Consider the following 19,255-nt stretch of genomic DNA (forward strand, 5'->3'; position numbering starts at 1 on the left):
AATAGAGAGTTAAAGATTAGGGTAGAGAAATAGGTTTAATGATTATCGTAGTTTTGTCAATTAACATGACTGATATTTTGTAAATTAATTGAATTAAATAATTAGAGACAGATGTGACATTTGAAATTATAGGAGATGTCATTGTTAAAAAAATCCTTGATCTGCATCGAAGTGATATTGGCTGAAACCGCATGGGATATTAATGCAATTTACCAAATCAGAAGACATTCATAAATTGATTTTTTAATAAAGTTCGGAATAGTTGAAAAAAAAAAAAAAAGATCAGTAATAATACATAAGGGCCTGTTTGAGGTGCTTAAAAAGAAGGATATAAAGCGGACCTGTTGCTGACTCCACCAAGCCTCAGAAAGAATCCATTCTAAATTCCAAGCTTAGAAACGAAGTCATCTTTAATCTCTGTTGTAGTATTAATTACTTGTAACGGCTTACTATTTCTTACCAAAGTCCGCCAAATTTCTCTAATCTCTCTCTCTACAAATGTAAATCCCCTACTGTTGCAGCCAATCCCTCCTCCTATTTTCTCTCTCTGAACGATTAGATCTCTTTTCTCTCTCTCGATTTGTTGAAGATGTACAAATCGAAGCTTCAAGAGCTGTGTCATCAGCAATCATGGAACTTCCCAGAGTATTCGGCTTCGAAAATTGGCCTCGATCACAACCCTCGCTTCAAAGCTACAGTCACCGTAAACGGCATCGTCTTTGAGACTCCCGATCAATGCCGATCCTCCAAGGAAGCTCAGAACAGAGCCGCTGAGTTGGCTTTTCATCATTTCACCGCCCCCAAACCTCTACAGAACTCACCAAATAAACCGCTCTGCAATGCCTCAATTCCTTCATCTTCTGGTACATTAAACATTCTCTCTCCCTCTCTATATATATGGAATCTATATGCGTGTGTTTATGATATCATAGTATTGTCAGTAATCTGTTACGTTTTACTGTTTAATGAAGTAGATTGTTAAGAGTAAAGTAAAAACCCTAGGAATTTTTATTATATATGTTTTTCAGCTACCTATGATTCTTTTACTTTGTTGTTGGCTTTAGTAAATTGAAATTATGTTACGCATATATATATATATATATATATATATATATATGCATGTATATATATAGTATAGAGATTTATTTGGTGTGTTCTATAGAGTTTTGGGGTGGTGAAATGACGAAAAGTTTTCTCAGCGGTTCTGTTCAGAGCTTCCTTGGAGGATCAGCATGTTAGGGACATTAACTCCCTCCAAGCCAGTTCGGCATTTGTTGAGAGTTATATCACTCTTTCAACACACACAGTGGAAGCATCGTCATCGCATCAATTATACAAGTGATATATGGAGATAACAATCATGCACATCGACACACAAAATAATATTTTACACGATTATGAATCAAGCAAGAAAATATACAATCAGATGTCTAAACCCCACTCGCTCTCACTCAATCTCTTTTGAGGCTACATTTATACACTCGGGAATTACATCTCCTTGTGCTTACAACACTCACTCTTAAATCCTTTACATATTTTCTCCCTTCTCTCTCTCTAAACCTCTCACACTCACCTCTATTTATAGAGTCTTCAAACCCGATTTCTTGTTGGACAAGTATTTCCCAACTTGCCTACGAGGAGTTACCATATCATTCTTCAACGTCTTTTGAGTTCCACGTCCAACTTGTTCAACTTTTCTTGAACTAATTCAATTGGGGTTACAATCATGTCCAAATGGTTCAAGAAAAAGTTGAACTGGTTCCAAATAACTTGAACCTGTTCACTTCTCCCAGAACACTACTTGGACACCGAATTCGAGCCACAAAACCCAACAATCTCCACCTTGGCTTGAATTCGGTCTTCACGTGCTCCTCCATAGCTCCACCTTGAACAAAGATCTCTTCATAGCTCCACCTCAATCGAAGATTTCTCCATCTCAAACAAAACCACATGATGAAATTGAGAAACTCTTTAACAGATCATTGATCAGGTGTCTCAAAAGACTATGCTGTTTACAGTGACACTGGCTGTAAAGTGGGGTTGTGATTGGGGCCAATTTTCAATACCGAGTACTCTGGTATGCTCCATGATTGCTGATGACATAGATCTTGAAGCTTTGATTTGTACATCTTCGGGAAATATATAGAGAGAAAAGAGGTTTAATTGTTTATGAGGTGGGATTGGCTGCAACAGGGGAGAGGGGTTAAGCTGGGGTGGTCCAGTGGTAACAGCTCCAGCTATATAGTCTCATAGTGCGGGTTCGAATTTTAGAGCAACAAGTTTATGCATAATAGTGCTAAAGGTTAGTTTTGTGTTCAGTCCATCCTTCTAGGCATCCTACATATACGATACTATCATTTTGAGTGATACTGTTTTAATGAGTAGTCGCTCTAGGTGTCCCAAAACCCCAATCCTTTTTAGCATCCTCATCATTTCTTCTAAGTAGCAGAACTTAATTCTTGTAATTACAATTAAAGGAAAATAATTCTATGTTTTTTGAATTGTAGTATTATTGCTGCGAGTGCAGTTGGAATTATGTATTAATTTACATAATTAAATTATATTTTCTTCTGCGATTAGCCAACCATATATATTATATACAACATCATGTGTGTTTTATTAGGTTAGTTTTATAGCTATGAAGCACCGACACAGCTCCAAGGACATACGTACCAGTGTCGGACGCGTGTCTAAGGCTTGGACACGTGTCCAACACGCTCTAACCGTGTCCTGAATTTTTTAATATATTAGATGCTGCCGGACACCGATTGGACACGGCCGGATACCGATCGGACACGCGTAATCTGATTCCCATGTATCGATTCTCATCTCTTTTGCCTGAAGTAGTGAAGGAAGAAGATGAAGAGAGCGAGAGGAAGAAGTTGAGAAGAGAGGAGGAAGTTGAGAAGGGAGAACATGGTATCATATATATATATATATATATATATATATATATATATATAAGTCTGTGTATCTATAGATGTAAAAATTGTGAAGGCAGAGAGAAGTAAGAGAATGACCGGAAACGATGGGGGCACCAAGCGTAAAATTGATTTTGTTTTTGTGCATAGATCTCAAATTGTGAAGAAGATAGAGGAGGATCAGGGAGAATGGCCGGTGAGCAGAGACGTGGGTCAGTAATTGGGGAGAGAAAGAGGGGGTTAGGTAAGATAAGATTCCATCTTATCTTGTTATTATATATATATATATATATTTCATTTTATAAATAGAACTCTATATATATCTTTTTTTTTTTTTTTTTTGTTTTTTTGTTTTTAATGGAATATGTACTATTGACTTTATTTTTTTGAAAGAAAAAGATGGTTGGGCTTAATAAATGAATTGTATTTATTAAAATATATAAGAAATTAAGTAAAAGTGAATATTTTTATATATGTAATAAAAATTATATTATTATTTTATTGCCGTATCCTTGCCGTGTCTGTGTCCTATTTTTTTGAAATTTGCCGTATCGCAGTATCCGTGTCGTATCGTACCCGTGTCCCATGTCTGTGCTTCATAGTTTTATAGTAATACTTCTCTTCTCCAATGTTTATGAAGTGCTGTTAGGATAATGCTTGTGGGTTAATGCAGAGAAAGGGAACGAAATGTGATGCTTATATGAATGATTCCAAAATTATTGCTCACAAAAAGTTTACATTGTTTTCATCAGATTCTCATACTTTTGTGCAGGATTTGCAAATTCATTGGAAGTCAAAAATGAAGCTCCATTGGAGGTAAAAAATGGTAAGAAGTCTATAGGATAGAAAAAAGTTCTATTACATATTTTCTTCTTATTGAGTACTTTGCGTCGCAGGTTTTCACATGATTGTGATTCATTTTTTTTCGTTTCGGGTGCACCTGATAGGATGATACAATTCATTATACATTTTTTTCACTTTTTACCTATACTTATTGTTAAGGAAAAGAACACATAAATATTATAAGATACTAAAAGCAACACATCTATTTTATTCATACACAATGATTTAAATCAATGAATTCATCACCGAATAAGTATGAACATTACATTTCTTTCAATAAAATGTATGTTACATATATGAACAAGAGCATGCAACAATAAATCATAGAATTCAACGTAAAATAATGTCAATAATAAAAAATAATATAATAATAGAAATTAAGAAATGAAAATGACAATAATAAAATAAGTAAGAAAGAATTGGCTTGATGAGGAGGCATGTGTAAACACAGAGAGGAGGCATTGCTGCTAGCTAATTGGGTTATATTTTGGAGTTGACTAGTACCGCCAACACTTGCACGAAGGAAGACTAGGTCTAAGTCTATACATGTCTTGTTGCCTTTAAACTCGTAAAGTAGATAAACTCATACATATGGATACGTATACAAAGAATGTAGAGATAGAGTGAAAGAGCATGGTAGGAGTATATCTCTTTATAAAATTAGATCAATACACAACAACCTTTCAAGATAGTAGTAGATGCTTCATATGTATATATAGGATAGATACATAACGGTTAAGATATAATAATTATAAACATTATTATTGAAATGATATCCACCATAAATATAATTTAATTAGTGAAATAAAATTCACATTAAATCAGAATTAATATAATTTTAATTATAATTCTATTAAAAAATATTATTAACAGTCCCCACCTATTTTAATAAAAATAAGTAAATATAATTGGACAACTTTATATTATGCAATCGGTGTAGGTGCCTTCTGGGCTTGAACCTACACTTAGTGTTAATAGTCTCCATTTGAGGAAACCTGGGTGCTCGGCCCCTTGAGCCAAACTTCAACATATCAGACACATACTATTGATGAGCCAAACTTCAACATATCAGACACATACTATTGATGATAAACTTGGTTTGGCGGGTTACCGCGATTAATGGCATGCTCTGGTTGTGCCTTAGAGCTTTGATGAGAATTAAGATACCACCCTAGTATTTCACTTAGGTAAATCGTCCAAGGGTATATGTGATCGATACCCTGTGAGAGTATGCTCACCTTGGACTTATTCAGGGTAGAAACCTTTTTTAACTTCACATCTGTAACAACCGTGATTTTTAAGACTCGTATTTGTTAACTTGTGTTATATATATATAAGAAGATAAAGCTACGATAAGGATGGAGATAGCAAAGCTATCATTTAGTTTATTTTGAAATTTAAAGAGTTCTTATTGAACTCAACCACTAGATATATATCTAGACTTAGTTGTATTTAGTTTTTACCAACGTTGTTATCCCGAGTATTTTTACACGTTTGTTGCTGTGAAGCGAAGAAAAGCTCAAGTTGTGATCGCAATTGCAGGCAAATTAATTCTTGCTTGTAACTCTGTATTTATTTATATCTTAATTGTTAGATTATTATCTATGATTTAACTATAGAACTCATGATAATTATTTTTAATTAGACATATATATGGAGATTACACATGGAGTTACTGATGTATTAGAATTCGATTATATTTCAGTTGATAGTTAATATACATATGAATTAGAATGATTTATTTTTATCGAGGTATTGGTGTTTTTCTTGTTCCGATTATGGGTATATCAAAAGAATTGGTTATGGAATCTCTCAACTTTCATGTATATAAGAGAATGCCAGTGTATGATTTTAGTTGAATTGATTGGTTGATCTGGTATAATTATATAATAGGTACGAATAATGTTATTTGAATTGTCTAGATGTTATACATTAAGATTGGGATGGACCTCTACAGATAGGTATATATGTAACAGATTCTCTATACATATATACATCATTATTGGTGGGATTAATTTAATCTATTGTAGGTCACTACTATGATGTGATTTTATAGAAGCTTCATGATTGTTCTTTCCACTGAACAATCAATGTCTCCTACTGGCCGGGACCAAGTGTCCATACTTCCACTGACAATCAATTCAGAAGTCAGAATCAAAGGGTTCTAAAACAAGAACATCCTTGCATGCTTCATGCCAGAAGAATGCTACAATTTGTCCGTACTTTTGTCTCTCAGACTGGCCTCTATTTGCATCTTGGAGATATATATATATATATATATATATATAGATTTACCTATGTCAGTAGGTGTAGAAAAAGCTCAAGAAATGCAAGTGATTTACTAATGGGTTGAATGTATGTAATGATGGGTACATGATTAATTGGAGTAATGAATGAATTAGATTTAGACTAAGGATGAAGGTGGTGGTTGGTAGTAAATGGGTTTTGAGGTTTTGCATGTCATGAATTAATATAGTCACTGATATATATAACTTTTCTTTAAGCCTATAGTTTATGGTACATTTTGGAGTCATTAGAATTAGATATTTAAGGTGTTTGATAAACTAATGATATTATGAGTAAGAATTATTTAAATGTATTTAGTATTTAATTGAAGTGATTAAACTAGTTGGAGCGGTAGTGTGGGACTTACCCAATGATGAGTTTGTTGAGCGCAGTCAGGGACTGTCTACGAGAATGAATTACTCTTTTGTTATGGCCATTAGGATAAAAGCGCCCTTAGTATGTGGACGTGGTCAGGGGCTATCTGGGCGAGTAGACGTACAATCCAGCCACGTGTGTAGTTGGTAGTCTGGGACTATGCAATTCACACCATTTAATTAGAGTGGAGCTAGGGGCTCATGTGAGATAATGGCAATAGAACGCCAACTGGTTGAGGGGAGCCAGGGGCTCATGTGAGGTAAGTGAAATTTTAGTAATTTAAATTCTAGATGGGTTACAAGTTCACAATTTGAGTTAATGTGATAGAATGACATCATAGTTGGCACAATTGTAGTTGAGTCAATTTAATTATTAGATAGTTTGACGATTTGTAGATATTTCGTGGTTACTTATATATGTACATATATTTAGATTATAAGTAAGGATTGATGCTGAATGATGATAGTGGTTAGCAATTTCTTGTTGAGCTTGTGAGCTCACCTCTTTATCACTTTCACGTGCAAATGGACTTAGCTTGCAAAGGAGGCTCAATGGGAGATGGAGATTTTCCGGATTTTCTACATATTGATTTTATTATTGTTTCGTAGAAAAACATTTTGTAATAAGGTTCAATTAGTTGGGGAAATTCTAATTTGTTGGTGGATGTAATAGATTTCCTTTGGATTGATGGATTTTTAAATAAAATTTATTCTTACTGATTTTAATCATGGATTATTGTAGATGAATGATGTGAGTCACGTACCAGATTTTAGTATAAGATAAGGGTTTTTGTGTTAGAATTTTGGGGCGTGAAAACATCAAAGCACTGATGCCATATGGATGAGCATGACAGAATCTCCTTAAAAAACCTTCTAATAAAAGTGTTGTCAACAAATCATGCAGTGTAGAGTGTTTCTACTCATTGAACCTTTAACGCAGTGTAGATTGTTTCTACCCATTGAACCTTTTTCATGTGATTAAACCACTAATCAAAAGATTGGGTTACCTCCATAGGGCTTAGGTCCATCCCCTTCGACATATTTAGGGCTCTGTCCCTGGAAGACTATTGGTCTTTTCTTTCTTTTTCTTCATAACCTAACTCTTGGGTTTTTATTTTTCTTCTTCTTTTTTCTCCCATTTTAAAATATGTATATATATATTTTCCTACCCAGCGAGAGGATGCCTACATTGGACTCATTTAGGGTGGAACCATTCCTTAACGTCATATACAACACTCTTTTATTTAAGTGTTTTTTTCCCTAACAGTCTAAAGCTGATAGTCCTCCCCTCTGTGCGGGTGTTGGTAGTCCCAGTCAGCTCCAAGATACAATCCAATCAGCTCGCAGCGGTGTCACCATTATGTGCACAACCATAGGAAGACTAGGTCCAAGTCTATATGTGTCTCGTTGCCTATAGACTCATAAAGTAGATAAACTCGTACATATAGATATGCATACAACGAATGTAGAGATGGAGTGAAAGAACATGGTGGGAGTATATTTCCTTATAAAGTTAGATCAATACACAACAACCTCTAAAGATACGTAACGGTTAGGATATAATAATTATAAACATTATTATTGAAATAATATCCACCATAAATATAATTTAATTAGTGAAATAAAATTTACATTAAATCATAATTAATATAATTTTAATTATATTTTTGTTAAAATATTCCCAACACTTGCCACACCTGCTGAGAGAACTACTTTGATATGCAGGAGAAAATTGTTTTGTGGATTTTCCTTTGGGAAACAACTTGTTTTTTCTCCTTTTGGTTATGCCACTGTTGAATGGCAACACCTCATGATTATGGAGAAAAACTTAGTGAGATTATTCTAAAAGTCATTGCATAATTGGTGAAGGGCAAAACTTTCCACCATGCATTGGAGTCCTTCTGTTTTAGTTAATTTACTTCCAGCTTTTCATTCATAATCTTACAATAGCTTATAATCTTAATAAGAATTCCTAATTTCCTAGTAATCATTAAGAAAAAACACATGAAATTCTTATTTATTGCTTCTGCGGGACCAGGTGCGCTGAACTAAGGTTTAAAAAGGTTCCCATCAAGATGTAATTAAATCTATTGTCCCTGGTGGATTCAAACAACTTTTGAAAAGGTTTTACAATTTAAAACATGTTTTATTTGGACCATAATACTTTAATCAAGTTCGAGTTGGTTTAGAATCGGTAACCACATTGGGGACCAAATGCAGTCAAAATTGGACCTAATTGTCTTTCAAGAGTCGTACCCAGTTACTTACATGTAATCTTGTGATGTCTTATATTTCCAATAAGTGGACTTGATAATTTTTGAAAGAGAGGAATAGTAGAATGTTCGAAGGGAAATAATCGTCCTCGGAGATTCTGAAACTCCATATCATACGCTCTCTTTTCAGTTATGTGAAAAGGAAGTCCTATTCCTCTTCCGAAGATTTAATTATATTTTTGGCTTCTTTGGGGCCTTAAACCCTGGTTCCACTTTTGTATAAGGGATGCGTTCCCCTGTTGAACGCCTTTTTTAATTCAATTATTACTTATCAAAAAAAAAAAGTGGACTTGATAATTTTTTCGAGGGGTAAGTGCAGAAAACACCCCTGAAGTATACTTTTCGTAGTACTTTTACTCCTATTTGAAAAAGTGTGCAAGAAACACACCAAATTTTTTGATATTGTGCAAAATTACCCCTCTGTCATAAATCTGACATAAATTAGTGCTGTAATATCCATTGTACCCTTTTATTCTTCCCAAAATGTCCATGCAATCATCCTTTGCCGTCCGTGCTCGTCGTTTCCACCGCTGATTCATCTGCTTCACGTCGGAAATTTCAATATTAGTCACCTGCCTTGTTGCAGTTAAATCTAATTGGCTCAATTTACTCTCCAATAGAAGACTAAATATAAATCTTCTAATAAATGACGAAGAACTATACAGTTACTCAAAACAAAAATACCAAATTCGTTGCAATCAAATATCAATTAATAAAACGCAAAAATATCACTTTTGAAAGGCATTAAACGTATATAGATAACTAAACGCTGTTTCTTGATAGAAACACAAGAAAAGCATTAGAAACCAATTCACGCGTTCCATTAAAACAAAGTTCAAAAACAAAAAAATGCAATATATATATACATATATATAAAAGACCCACATTTCAGGTAACAAAAAAGGAAGTTAAAATTGATTACTGTACAAGGACGAGCCGGCCTAATCCTCCCCAACCCTCTCCTCCGTCTCCAATTTCCCTTCTGTCCTTGGGCATCGTCACGACGAGCTCGCTGTTGGCACTGACAGCGCTGGCCAACTCCGGCCTCGCCGACGCTGGAAGCCGATACCTCCACGCATCCACCACCAGCTCATCCAACAACAATTCGACCTCATCGCCACCGTTTCTGACCACAATCTTGGGCCCTCACGCCGGGGTGAATTTCGACGGCTTGGGCCCTCACGCCGTCTCCGAAGGTGTCATTCAAATTCTATATTTAGTCTTCTTAGCAGCAATTCTCTGAAATTGCTGCTACAAACAGCAAAAGAAGCTTTTTCTTCTTACCCTTTCCTCCTCTTGGGACTTTTTATAAAGTCAATATCATCATCGCAAAGAAGTACCAGGTCTTGTGTGGGGGAGCAGGAAGAGGAGGTGGCGGCAGAGATGAGAAGGGAAAAACAATGTCCTTTTTGGTCTTTTTACAAAAAAATTATTTTTATATATTTTATAAAATTATTTAATAAGGTTAATTTGGTCAATTTAGATTTTAAATATGTCAGGGGGACCTAATTGCACCAAATTGAAACTTGAGGAGTGTTTTTTGCACGTGAGGGGTATGATATGCACTGTAAGCATACTTCAGGATGTTTTTTGCACATGACCCTTTTTTCAATGCTATATTATTTGCATATTTTTTACTTCGTTTGACTTTCAATAAAGCTCCTAAGGTCAGAGGTCTACTATGTAAAATTACAAACAGAGGCAACCAAGCACTCCTGAGACTGGAGCACTAGTACAAAATACTCCAAAGGGTTGAGAACCTATGCTTAAAATCCATGTACAGGTGTTTAATGCAGTAGGAGTGGGTGTTGTTAATCCTGAATTGGTCTCCAAACCTTACAAAACACTTCAAAAAATGTCCAAATTAATTTCTAAATATTTTTGAATTTTGAAAAGAATTTTACAACCTTACAAAAGGTTTTTAGGGTTTCAATAACATAGATAAGAGACATTTATGATTAATTTTGCATTCCCTCACACTTTGGCACATCAATTGTGAGTTTTGATAGATTTTGTTTCTCTTACACATAGTTTCAAAGAGTTACCGAGAGAACATTAAAACTGTTTTTGACTATTCAAGTTTCCTTTGGAACCTTGATTGATCATCATTAAAGTGCTAGCGGCATAGTCATTCATCATAGAATACTAAACATCTTCGTTGGAGTTATTTTATTTTATTTTTTCTTAGTTGGTACTCACACACACATGCCTCCACTGAGGCTCGAACCCCTGACCTCCCTTTGGGAAGTAGGGGCCTGGTACCGCTAGGCCACTGTCCTGTTGGTTCATTGGAGTTATTTTACCGGGAGAGAATGAAATTGTTTTGCATGACGGATTATCTGGCTTTTAATCACTATAGGGGAAGAGAAAACGTCTGTAGCAATTTGGCTTAAAGTGATTCAGGTGAGGGGTTAGCAGAAATGGGCTTGTTGAAGACGAGTGTAAACTGTTCTAGGTCATAAACTCGTAATCTCGTATTCATATAGACTATAGTGGATTGGTTATTAAGTTTACTCAACCCACAAAATATTTGTAGAAAGATATATAACTCTCACAACAAATTGTGCTTTCATGTATGTTCGTGTTTGTGAGATGTTGCATGCATGAAGAAATTTTATAAGTATCAATGTCCAATAATGCTTGCTGACGCATTGTTCGCATTATAACTCTGACATATTTTAGTTCTATCAGTAAACATATATTATATTTTTTTGCAATAATATCATGTGTTAACAGTTTTTTATTTTTTATTTTTTAACAGTTGTGCAACATTTGTACAAGAATCGGCTTCAAAATTATGCTCAAAAGAAGAACCTTGATTTGCCTCAGTATGATTGTGAACGTGAAGGTCTTCTTCATGCTAGTCGCTTTAAGTCTAAGGTTACAATTGACGGGCATACCTATGAGAGTTCAGCATATTTCCCCACAGTAAGAGAAGCTGAACATGCAGCCGCAAAAGTAGCTTGTGATTCCTTGTTGCTCAATGAAGTCCAAGAGGCTAGTCGGCTAAGCTATTTTTTATGATTTTAATGCTTCTGGTCACAAATTTGTTTACATTATTGGTCAAAATTTCAGGATGAATCTGGTTTGTACAAGAATATGCTACAAGAATTGGCTCAGAGAAAAGGTGTCCGCCTTCCAAATTATAATACTACTGTATCTGGTCCACCTCACACATCAATTTTTGTCTCAACTGTGGAAATAAGCGGGCAGTTATTTCAAGGACAAGAAGCAAAGAACAAGAAGCAGGCAGAGACAAATGCAGCAAAGGTTGCTTACATTAGCCTTCAAGAGCGTAAGAAATCTACTCCCTTGTTTATATATTAGTCAGTCATAAGCAAGTTGCTATTTTGAGGTTTGTTGGTCGATGCTTCTATTTAAGATATAATTAGTGCCTTATATGGTGGACTGTGGAAAGTATCGATGCATGGATTTGTTTCAGATCAACTTTTCAAACACGTACCATGAGCTTCAATGCATGTAGTTATCATATAGTCACCAAATGAGTTCATGGTTAGTAGTTAGTTTATGCAAGGTCATCGCTGAGTTTTATTGTTTTCCCCGGTTGTACAAATATAGGATTGGTATTTAGCAATAAATAAATACGGAGTAAATAGCATAGGATTACAATGAATTAGTTATTAGATTCCATTATGGTCGTTATTATGGATTTATAGGTTTTAGCACCATGAGCTTCAATGCATGTAGTTATCATATAGTCACCAAATGAGTTCATGGTTATTAGTTAGTTTATGCAAGGTCATCGCTGAGTTTTATTGTTTTCCCCAGTTGTACAAATACAGGATTGGTATTTATCAATAAATAATTTTTTTTCTGATAAGTAGTATTTATTGGAGTAAATAGTATAGAATTACAATGAATTAGTTATTAGATTCCATTATGGTCGGTATTATGGATTTATAGGTTTTAGCACCACATTGTTCCTCCGAAACTGGCCAGTTCCTTGCAAACCTATCTTTATCGACCAGTCCTTTTATTAGGCGAACTCTTGTTTTGACCTTAAGGCTTTGATGAACTGTGAAGTTAGTGGGGGGGAAAAAACAGCTTCTAATATTGACTGTAATTGATAACATGGTGGGTTTCTACACCTTTCCAAGGGAGAATTAGCACTTCAAGGAGGTGGGACTCTCCTTCCTCCCATCTTGTTGGATCCTGTGCCTGCTCATCACTGTGCTCTTGTTAAGGGTGGTCATAGATCAGCAGAAGCGCTTGATCAGTTGATCGGGAGTTTCCTAGATGTTTAGAGGAATATTTATATTTCTGTTTAGTAAAATATTTGGAAATTATTCTATTTTATTTGCGAATCATTATAGTTAACTAGTTGACCAGAATGATTACTACGACATTCACAACGTGACTATTAGAAATTATTGATTTGGGGTTTTTAAAACTATTTACATAGTCATATCTTGACTATACAATATTTCTTTTGGTTGCACTTGTTAAAAATTGGCTAAAATCTATAAGTGGTTCAAATTGATTGGTACTATGATGTGTGTGCTTGTGAGTGGATGGCTGTCTATATACTATATGTTTTGTTCAATGAATGTTTGGTCAATGGTTTAGTCAATTAGAATGTGATGTGGCAAGCGGTGAGTACATGCACAGAAGGAGGTGTATTGTGTGGTCAAGGTTTGGTCAATGCATTAATGATAGGTTTTAATGCATTGTATTGTGAAGTGAAGAAAACGTAATGGCCAAGTAAAAGTAAATTTTAAGCATATGACAGCTTTGGGCCAGCTAAGTTGGCAGCCACAAGTGGGCAGTTACAAGTCGGCAATGATGCTATAAATATGGAGTATTGTGTTGTGAAGAAAAGGGTGTGAAGAACAGAGAGAGAAGAGTTGAGAGATGATTGAGGGCCAAGAGGAAGTGTATTCTTTAAGAAGAAGGTGTGTCTTCTTCTAGTGAGGGAGTGACTGTAAAATACCTTTTGGTAATCTGTTGAGTGTTATAATCTTTTCTTCTCTCTAATAAAAGTGAGTGGTTCTTCACCCGTGTATAAACCTTGTTATTAGTTGAGGGTGTTATTTCCATCTTTTTCTCTCCTTGTCATTGCATATTTGTGTGTGCGCCTAACGAATGGTATCAGTTTTGATACGAAAGGAGTTAATTCATAACAGCACTAAAGAGAAATATAAATAACAGCTGTTACGAGGTTGTATTTGGCAAGTCTCTTGTGAGAACATTTACGGCGATATATTGATAAATTTGGCGTTGAGCTTGGCCAAGTCCATTATGATTTGGGCAATGCACCTTGGTGCAACCAAGTTTTGAAACATCAGTTATGCTTGGATAACGTTTCATAGTCGTCGTATTATGTCCATTCACAATAGTTGTGTCTGTGGGAGCAGTCCTACACGGTTCTTTTGCTGGCTGCATCATTCAATATTGACTGCAGAAGTCTAGTGGATTCCTTCATCTGCAGTTCTATTTTGAATGTCAAGGCAAATTGATTTCTGTTCTGGAAATCAAAATTTTTGAAAAGAAATATTTCAGTGGCTCAGGCAGTTGGATGAAATTGCCTATTTATGTGATTGTTGTGAGTTAGGCTGGTTCAGGTTTTTTGTCCCTAAATGTTGGTAGCACTTTGGGCTGCACAATTTTAATCATGAGCCAAACTGAAGGAGACCCATTGTTGATTAGCTGAACATGAGATGAATAAGATAGGTAAGTCCAGCCTTATTTCCTGAAAGTGGCATAAATGGAAAAAGGAAGAAACTTCCTGTCAATTTGAGCAAAAGGATTGTTTTGTCACTGCAAAGTACTAATAATACTCATGGTGCAGGCATGTCATCTGAAAGGGAGTATGGTTTTTTAGGGATTTGAAAATTTGAATTTCACTGTTATTCAGAAAGGAGCAAAAAAGCACTGTTACTTGCACCGCTTTAAGAAGACTTTCTAGTACCATTTCTCAGTTATATACAATTTCTTAGCCTCTAACAGAACATGGGAGTAATGACACTAAGTTTTGCATGATAAACAACTGTGTAACATGAATATTTCCTCACCTTCCAAAATAGAAGGTTAAATGTTAAAATCTCCAAAGGGGCAAAAGTGGGTGAGTGTATTTTTTTAGATGCTCTGACACCCCTGAGGTTTGGATTTATTGCTCTTAGATTAAACCTGAGCAAAAATTGCTATGACACCCCCTTGATAAAATAAAATGCCTAAATTACCCTTCATTCCCACTTTCTCTAGCCGCATCTACTCCCTTGCGTCCCTTTGCCGCCACCGCTCGCCTCCTTCTCCCCTTCTCTCTCTCTCTCTCTAACAAACAACAGAAACCAGCCTTCTTTCTCTCTAACCAACAACAGTAACAATCCCATTTTCTTCTCTCATCCACCTGATTTCTGTTCCTCTCTTTCTCTCTCTTCTTGTTCATCCACCTGTATTTTCCCTCTTCCACTTTTCTCTCCATGCGAGCTTAGCACCAACAGAGATTTAGAAATTCATAGATGGGTAAGTACAACAGGAAATCGAGGACGAAAGGTGAGCTCGCGATTATGGAGGTTTCTCAGTCTCTCGGTGTTCGAACTTGGGCCAAAACCCTCGCTTTGCAACAGCTTCAGAAATCGGTGGTCACGCTGCGTTGACGGCCGCGGTTTCTGGCGGTTCGTACCCTCACCTCCGAAGCCAAAAAAAACCAAACCCAAAGAAAAGTGACATATTGATAAATGATCAGATTTGAAGTCAAACCCATTGGATAGTATACTCAAGTTATCACTGAATACAAACATCTATATACTGTGAAAAGGTATATATATATATAAAACTCTGTTTATATGATAAAAAAAATTCCAAATAGAAGGAAAGAGAAGCATTACATTCTCGCAAAAACCCAACAGAGATTTTCTTATATCTAAAACGTTTTGGTTATTTAGATTCAATAATTTATAAAATCTGTATAAGTGTCAAAAGCATGTGTTTGGATAAGTGACAGAGAGAGGTGGGTTTTCTTGTTTGGAAATTGAAGCTTCTTTTGGAGAGAATGTGTTGGAATTTGAATGTAGAGAAGTGGGTTTTCTTGGTTAAAGCCTGGAATTTTTTTACAATTGTGGTTTTCTGAAGGTTTTTGTTTGATACTATTAACATGTTTTGAATTTAGCGGGTTGGATCTTGGCTAGAGGTGCCAGGTCCAGACGGTGGTGTATTGGCGGAGAGCAGAGGATGGAGGGTGGTGTAACGGGACGTATGGGAGTAGAGGTGGGTAGAGAGAAAGTGGAGATGGAGGGTAATTTAGGCATTTTATTTTATCAAGGGGGTGTCAGGGCAAATTAAACCAAACCTGAATAGGGTGTCATAGCAATTTTTGCTCAGATTTAATCTGAGAGCAATAAACCCAAACTTTAGGGGGTGGCAGAGCATTTAACCCTTTTTTTTTCCTAATCGGGTGAGTGTACCAGGAATTAAAAAAAGAAAAGAGAGAAGAAGAAGAAGTCTAACATGAACGCAATTGGCCAATTGAAGTGGGTGAGTGTACTTCCTGGAACAATGTAAATTCTAAGTTTATGAACTCATGGCAGGAATCATCTGATGTTCCCAAAAGTTATGGAAACCAGTTTGATTTCTTAGGGAACTCTGGAGCCAATATATTCAGAAACTGATACTGCAGCCTGCTTTTTGATAATTATGTCCAGAAAACTTGGCTCGTCTCAGATCACACTAACTACCGGACAGAAAGAAAAAAAAAAATGCCACATTATTAGACTTTGCCATTGGGTGACAGTGGGCTCTGTTAGAAATTTTTTATAGTTGCCATTTGGTTCAGATGTATGATCATTAGTTTTAAGAAGAAAAATAGATGAAATTAAGAGTCAAAGATGGTTACCATTGAAGGCCATTCATAGTCTGATATCAGCTTCTGAAACTATGCTTTAAGATATGTAATAAATTTGCATTTTTATAGTAATAAACTTGATCATGATGATAATAATAAATTTGATTATATGACTGTTGTAATGTTTTGACAATATATTTTGTCATCTCTGTTCAGTTAGGGCAACCCAGGGCTCCACATTTCCTTCCCCTGATTATGAAACAAAAGAAGCTTTGAAGGCCTCATCTTCTATGTTGCAGTTGGATACCAATACTGGTGATTTGCTGCAAAACGTAAAACCCGAAGACAACCTTATAATTTCCAAGAAAAAAGATGAGGAAGACGAAGGTGATTTTTCTCAAAGTCCCTAAAATATATTGTCACTGGTTTTCCATATTAGTTGTGTGATAGTTGTACTAAATAAAAATGTAGTAATGCTCTATGAAACATAGTTCAAAATCACATGGATTGTCCAGACATAATTATCTAATAAAAGACCTGATCCGATGGTTGGGTAAGAAGGAAAATATTCAATAGATATAATTCACCCATTGCTTTCAATCAACTCAGATCGACTCAAGAATGAGGTACGGACGAAGATTATGAATGTGGCTTGAATATGGTTGGCTTTCCTGGTGCCTTGTAGTAGATGGACTTCTAAATATGCATCGGCTGCTACTTTAATTTGTTCACTTAATTAATTGAAAAAGGACATTTATAGCGTGGTATCATCTTTTAAATTGATGCATTAAGATATGTAATAGATTTGATTATCTGACCATTTTAATGCTTTGAAAGGATGCTTTGTCCTCTCTGTTCAGGTAGGACAATTCAAGACACCACATTTCTCTCAGATGGCTATGACATAAAAGAAGACTTGAAGGCTTTTTCTTCTATCCTGCCATCGATTATCAGTAGTGGTGATATGCCAAAAAATGACAAACCCAAAACAGACCTTATGATTTGTGACCAAGAAGATGAGGAAGATGAAGGTGATGTTTCTCAAAACTCATAATACTATTTGTTGTCACTGTTTTTTCATACTAGACTGCTAGTGTCTGCATGCCATTTGCTCTGAATTGATCTAGAAAGTGCACTAGTTATCTTCAATAGTTGTGCTCTATTCTTGTGCAAAACTTGGTCCAAAATCATCACATTGATTGGACTTCCATGTATCTCTCATCAAAGTATTGACTGATAAGAAGGGCAACATTTTGGTAAAAAGAAAAAGAAAAAAAGAAGGGCAATATTAATGGAATTTAATAATTAAAGGTACCAATTTTGGGCCCAACTCCCTCAAGCTGACTCTCGATGAGGTTTTAATTGAATTTGTGGCTTGAATATTGGGGCCATTTTCATGGTACCATGTAACGATTGACTTTTAAATATGCATCTGCTGTATGCGTAGCTTGAGATATTACAACCCCAACTCCCCAATCAAAATAAAGAAAAGAAAAGGGAAAAATCAAAATTTCTTTGGCACCATGGTCTTTCGTATGATTACATTGTGATGAGTCAACATCTTTTAGTTGTTTGATTGTTCACAAGTTTTATTCTGATGGCATCTTGTCCTCAAGAACTACTCTCATCATCCAAATTGACTACAGGATATGTTGAAGTCAACAGTCATCATTCTCCCACTCTACCTCCAGGAGCAGAAGTTACTGCAAAAAGACGCAGGTCCTGCTCATCTTCATCCGACATTGTATATGCCACTCTGCGTGATCCATTCCCTTCTATATCCTCTTCTTCCGAAGCCAGCAGCACGTCTTCGCATTCTAGTAATTCGGAGTGCTGTACTAGTTCAATAACAAACTCAAGCATTGTGCCATCAGCTGGAAAGGTTAAAGGTAAATTACCTTGCAAGAAGGTTTTGATTTATCCACGCAGGCTGAACATGACAATTTCTGAGGGTGCCACCGAGTTGCCCATCAGCGATGACAATTGGGTGGCTCTGAAAATGGATTAGTAAGCTTACCATATCATATTCTCTTTTGATAGTGGTGCTGTTATCAGAAATCATGAACTTCAAACAGTGACACACCTTGTATGGTAATATGTACATTTATGATCAAATTCCCATTGCTATAAGCAAGGACTCTATATGTCTTTGATGTCTTGGAGAACTTTATTCTGTTAGAAGTCTTTCTGAAAAATTATCAGTGATGAGTAGTATTCTGTTCGGAGGTTCGTCATTTAGCTAGGTTGTGGTGTGAACAGGGACCTGTTAGGGATAGTTGATCCCAAACAAATAAAAAGTTATTTATTTTGGGTGGGCCATAACGCCGCACGAGAAAGATAACTCTTTGGGATGTGATGGGGTCACGGTTAAATTGCCCAACCTGATCGGAGTAATTCAGACTCTCCACCTTGGGCATTTAGCAATATCTCATTATTTGAAAAAAGTGTGATTTTCACGGCTTCTTTTTTCACACTCAGATTTGAAGCCCTAACCTTTCACTTTGAGGGGGGGGGGGGGGGGGGTACAATAGTGAAGCTACTGTCATCAATTGGTAATAAGATAATAGTAGTTTCTATACCAGATATGTTTCATTTAAGTGCCAAAAGATGTATGTGTGTGTGTGTATCTTTATAATAATGTTGTCAGTCGACACCAGACATTCAAATTCTAGCACAGAAACATCCAGATATAGTGAAGCTACTGTCATCAATTGGTAATAAGATAATAGTAGTTTCTATACCAGATATGTTTCATTT

At 35.8% G+C, this 19,255-nt stretch overlaps 1 protein-coding gene across 2 annotated transcripts; it reads left to right on the forward strand.

Moving 5' to 3' along the window:
* Positions 1-331: 331 nt before the first annotated feature.
* LOC132313706 (double-stranded RNA-binding protein 1-like) lies at positions 332-18,719 on the forward strand. 2 transcript variants are annotated; one of them, XM_059812612.1, is made up of 7 exons: positions 332-863; positions 3,694-3,747; positions 11,459-11,625; positions 11,773-11,992; positions 16,715-16,885; positions 17,359-17,529; positions 18,145-18,719. In XM_059812612.1, exons 1-7 carry the CDS (start codon positions 590-592, stop codon positions 18,504-18,506), a joined length of 1,419 nt encoding a protein of 472 aa, XP_059668595.1. In that variant the 5' UTR covers positions 332-589; the 3' UTR covers positions 18,507-18,719. The 2 variants fall into 2 exon arrangements, with proteins under 2 accessions (XP_059668595.1, XP_059668593.1); XM_059812610.1 differs by having other exon boundaries at positions 333-863; positions 11,459-11,694.
* The last annotated feature ends 536 nt before the right edge of the window (positions 18,720-19,255 follow it).

This window comes from Cornus florida, unplaced genomic scaffold, assembly GCF_030987335.1.
Source record: "Cornus florida cultivar Cherokee Brave unplaced genomic scaffold, ASM3098733v1 CherokeeBrave_3.0.0_Hap2_Chr06, whole genome shotgun sequence".
In the NCBI taxonomy this organism is placed as follows: Eukaryota; Viridiplantae; Streptophyta; class Magnoliopsida; order Cornales; family Cornaceae; genus Cornus; species Cornus florida.

Coding starts and splice junctions, on each gene's coding strand:
- LOC132313706 (XM_059812610.1), top strand. CDS start 590: ATGTACAAATCGAAGCTTCAAGAGCTGTGTCATCAGCAATCATGGAAC. Junction 3,748..11,458: donor TCCATTGGAGGTAAAAAATG/GTAAGAAGTCTA, acceptor ATTTTTTAACAG/TTGTGCAACATTTGTACAAG. Junction 11,993..16,714: donor TTACATTAGCCTTCAAGAGC/GTAAGAAATCTA, acceptor ATCTCTGTTCAG/TTAGGGCAACCCAGGGCTCC.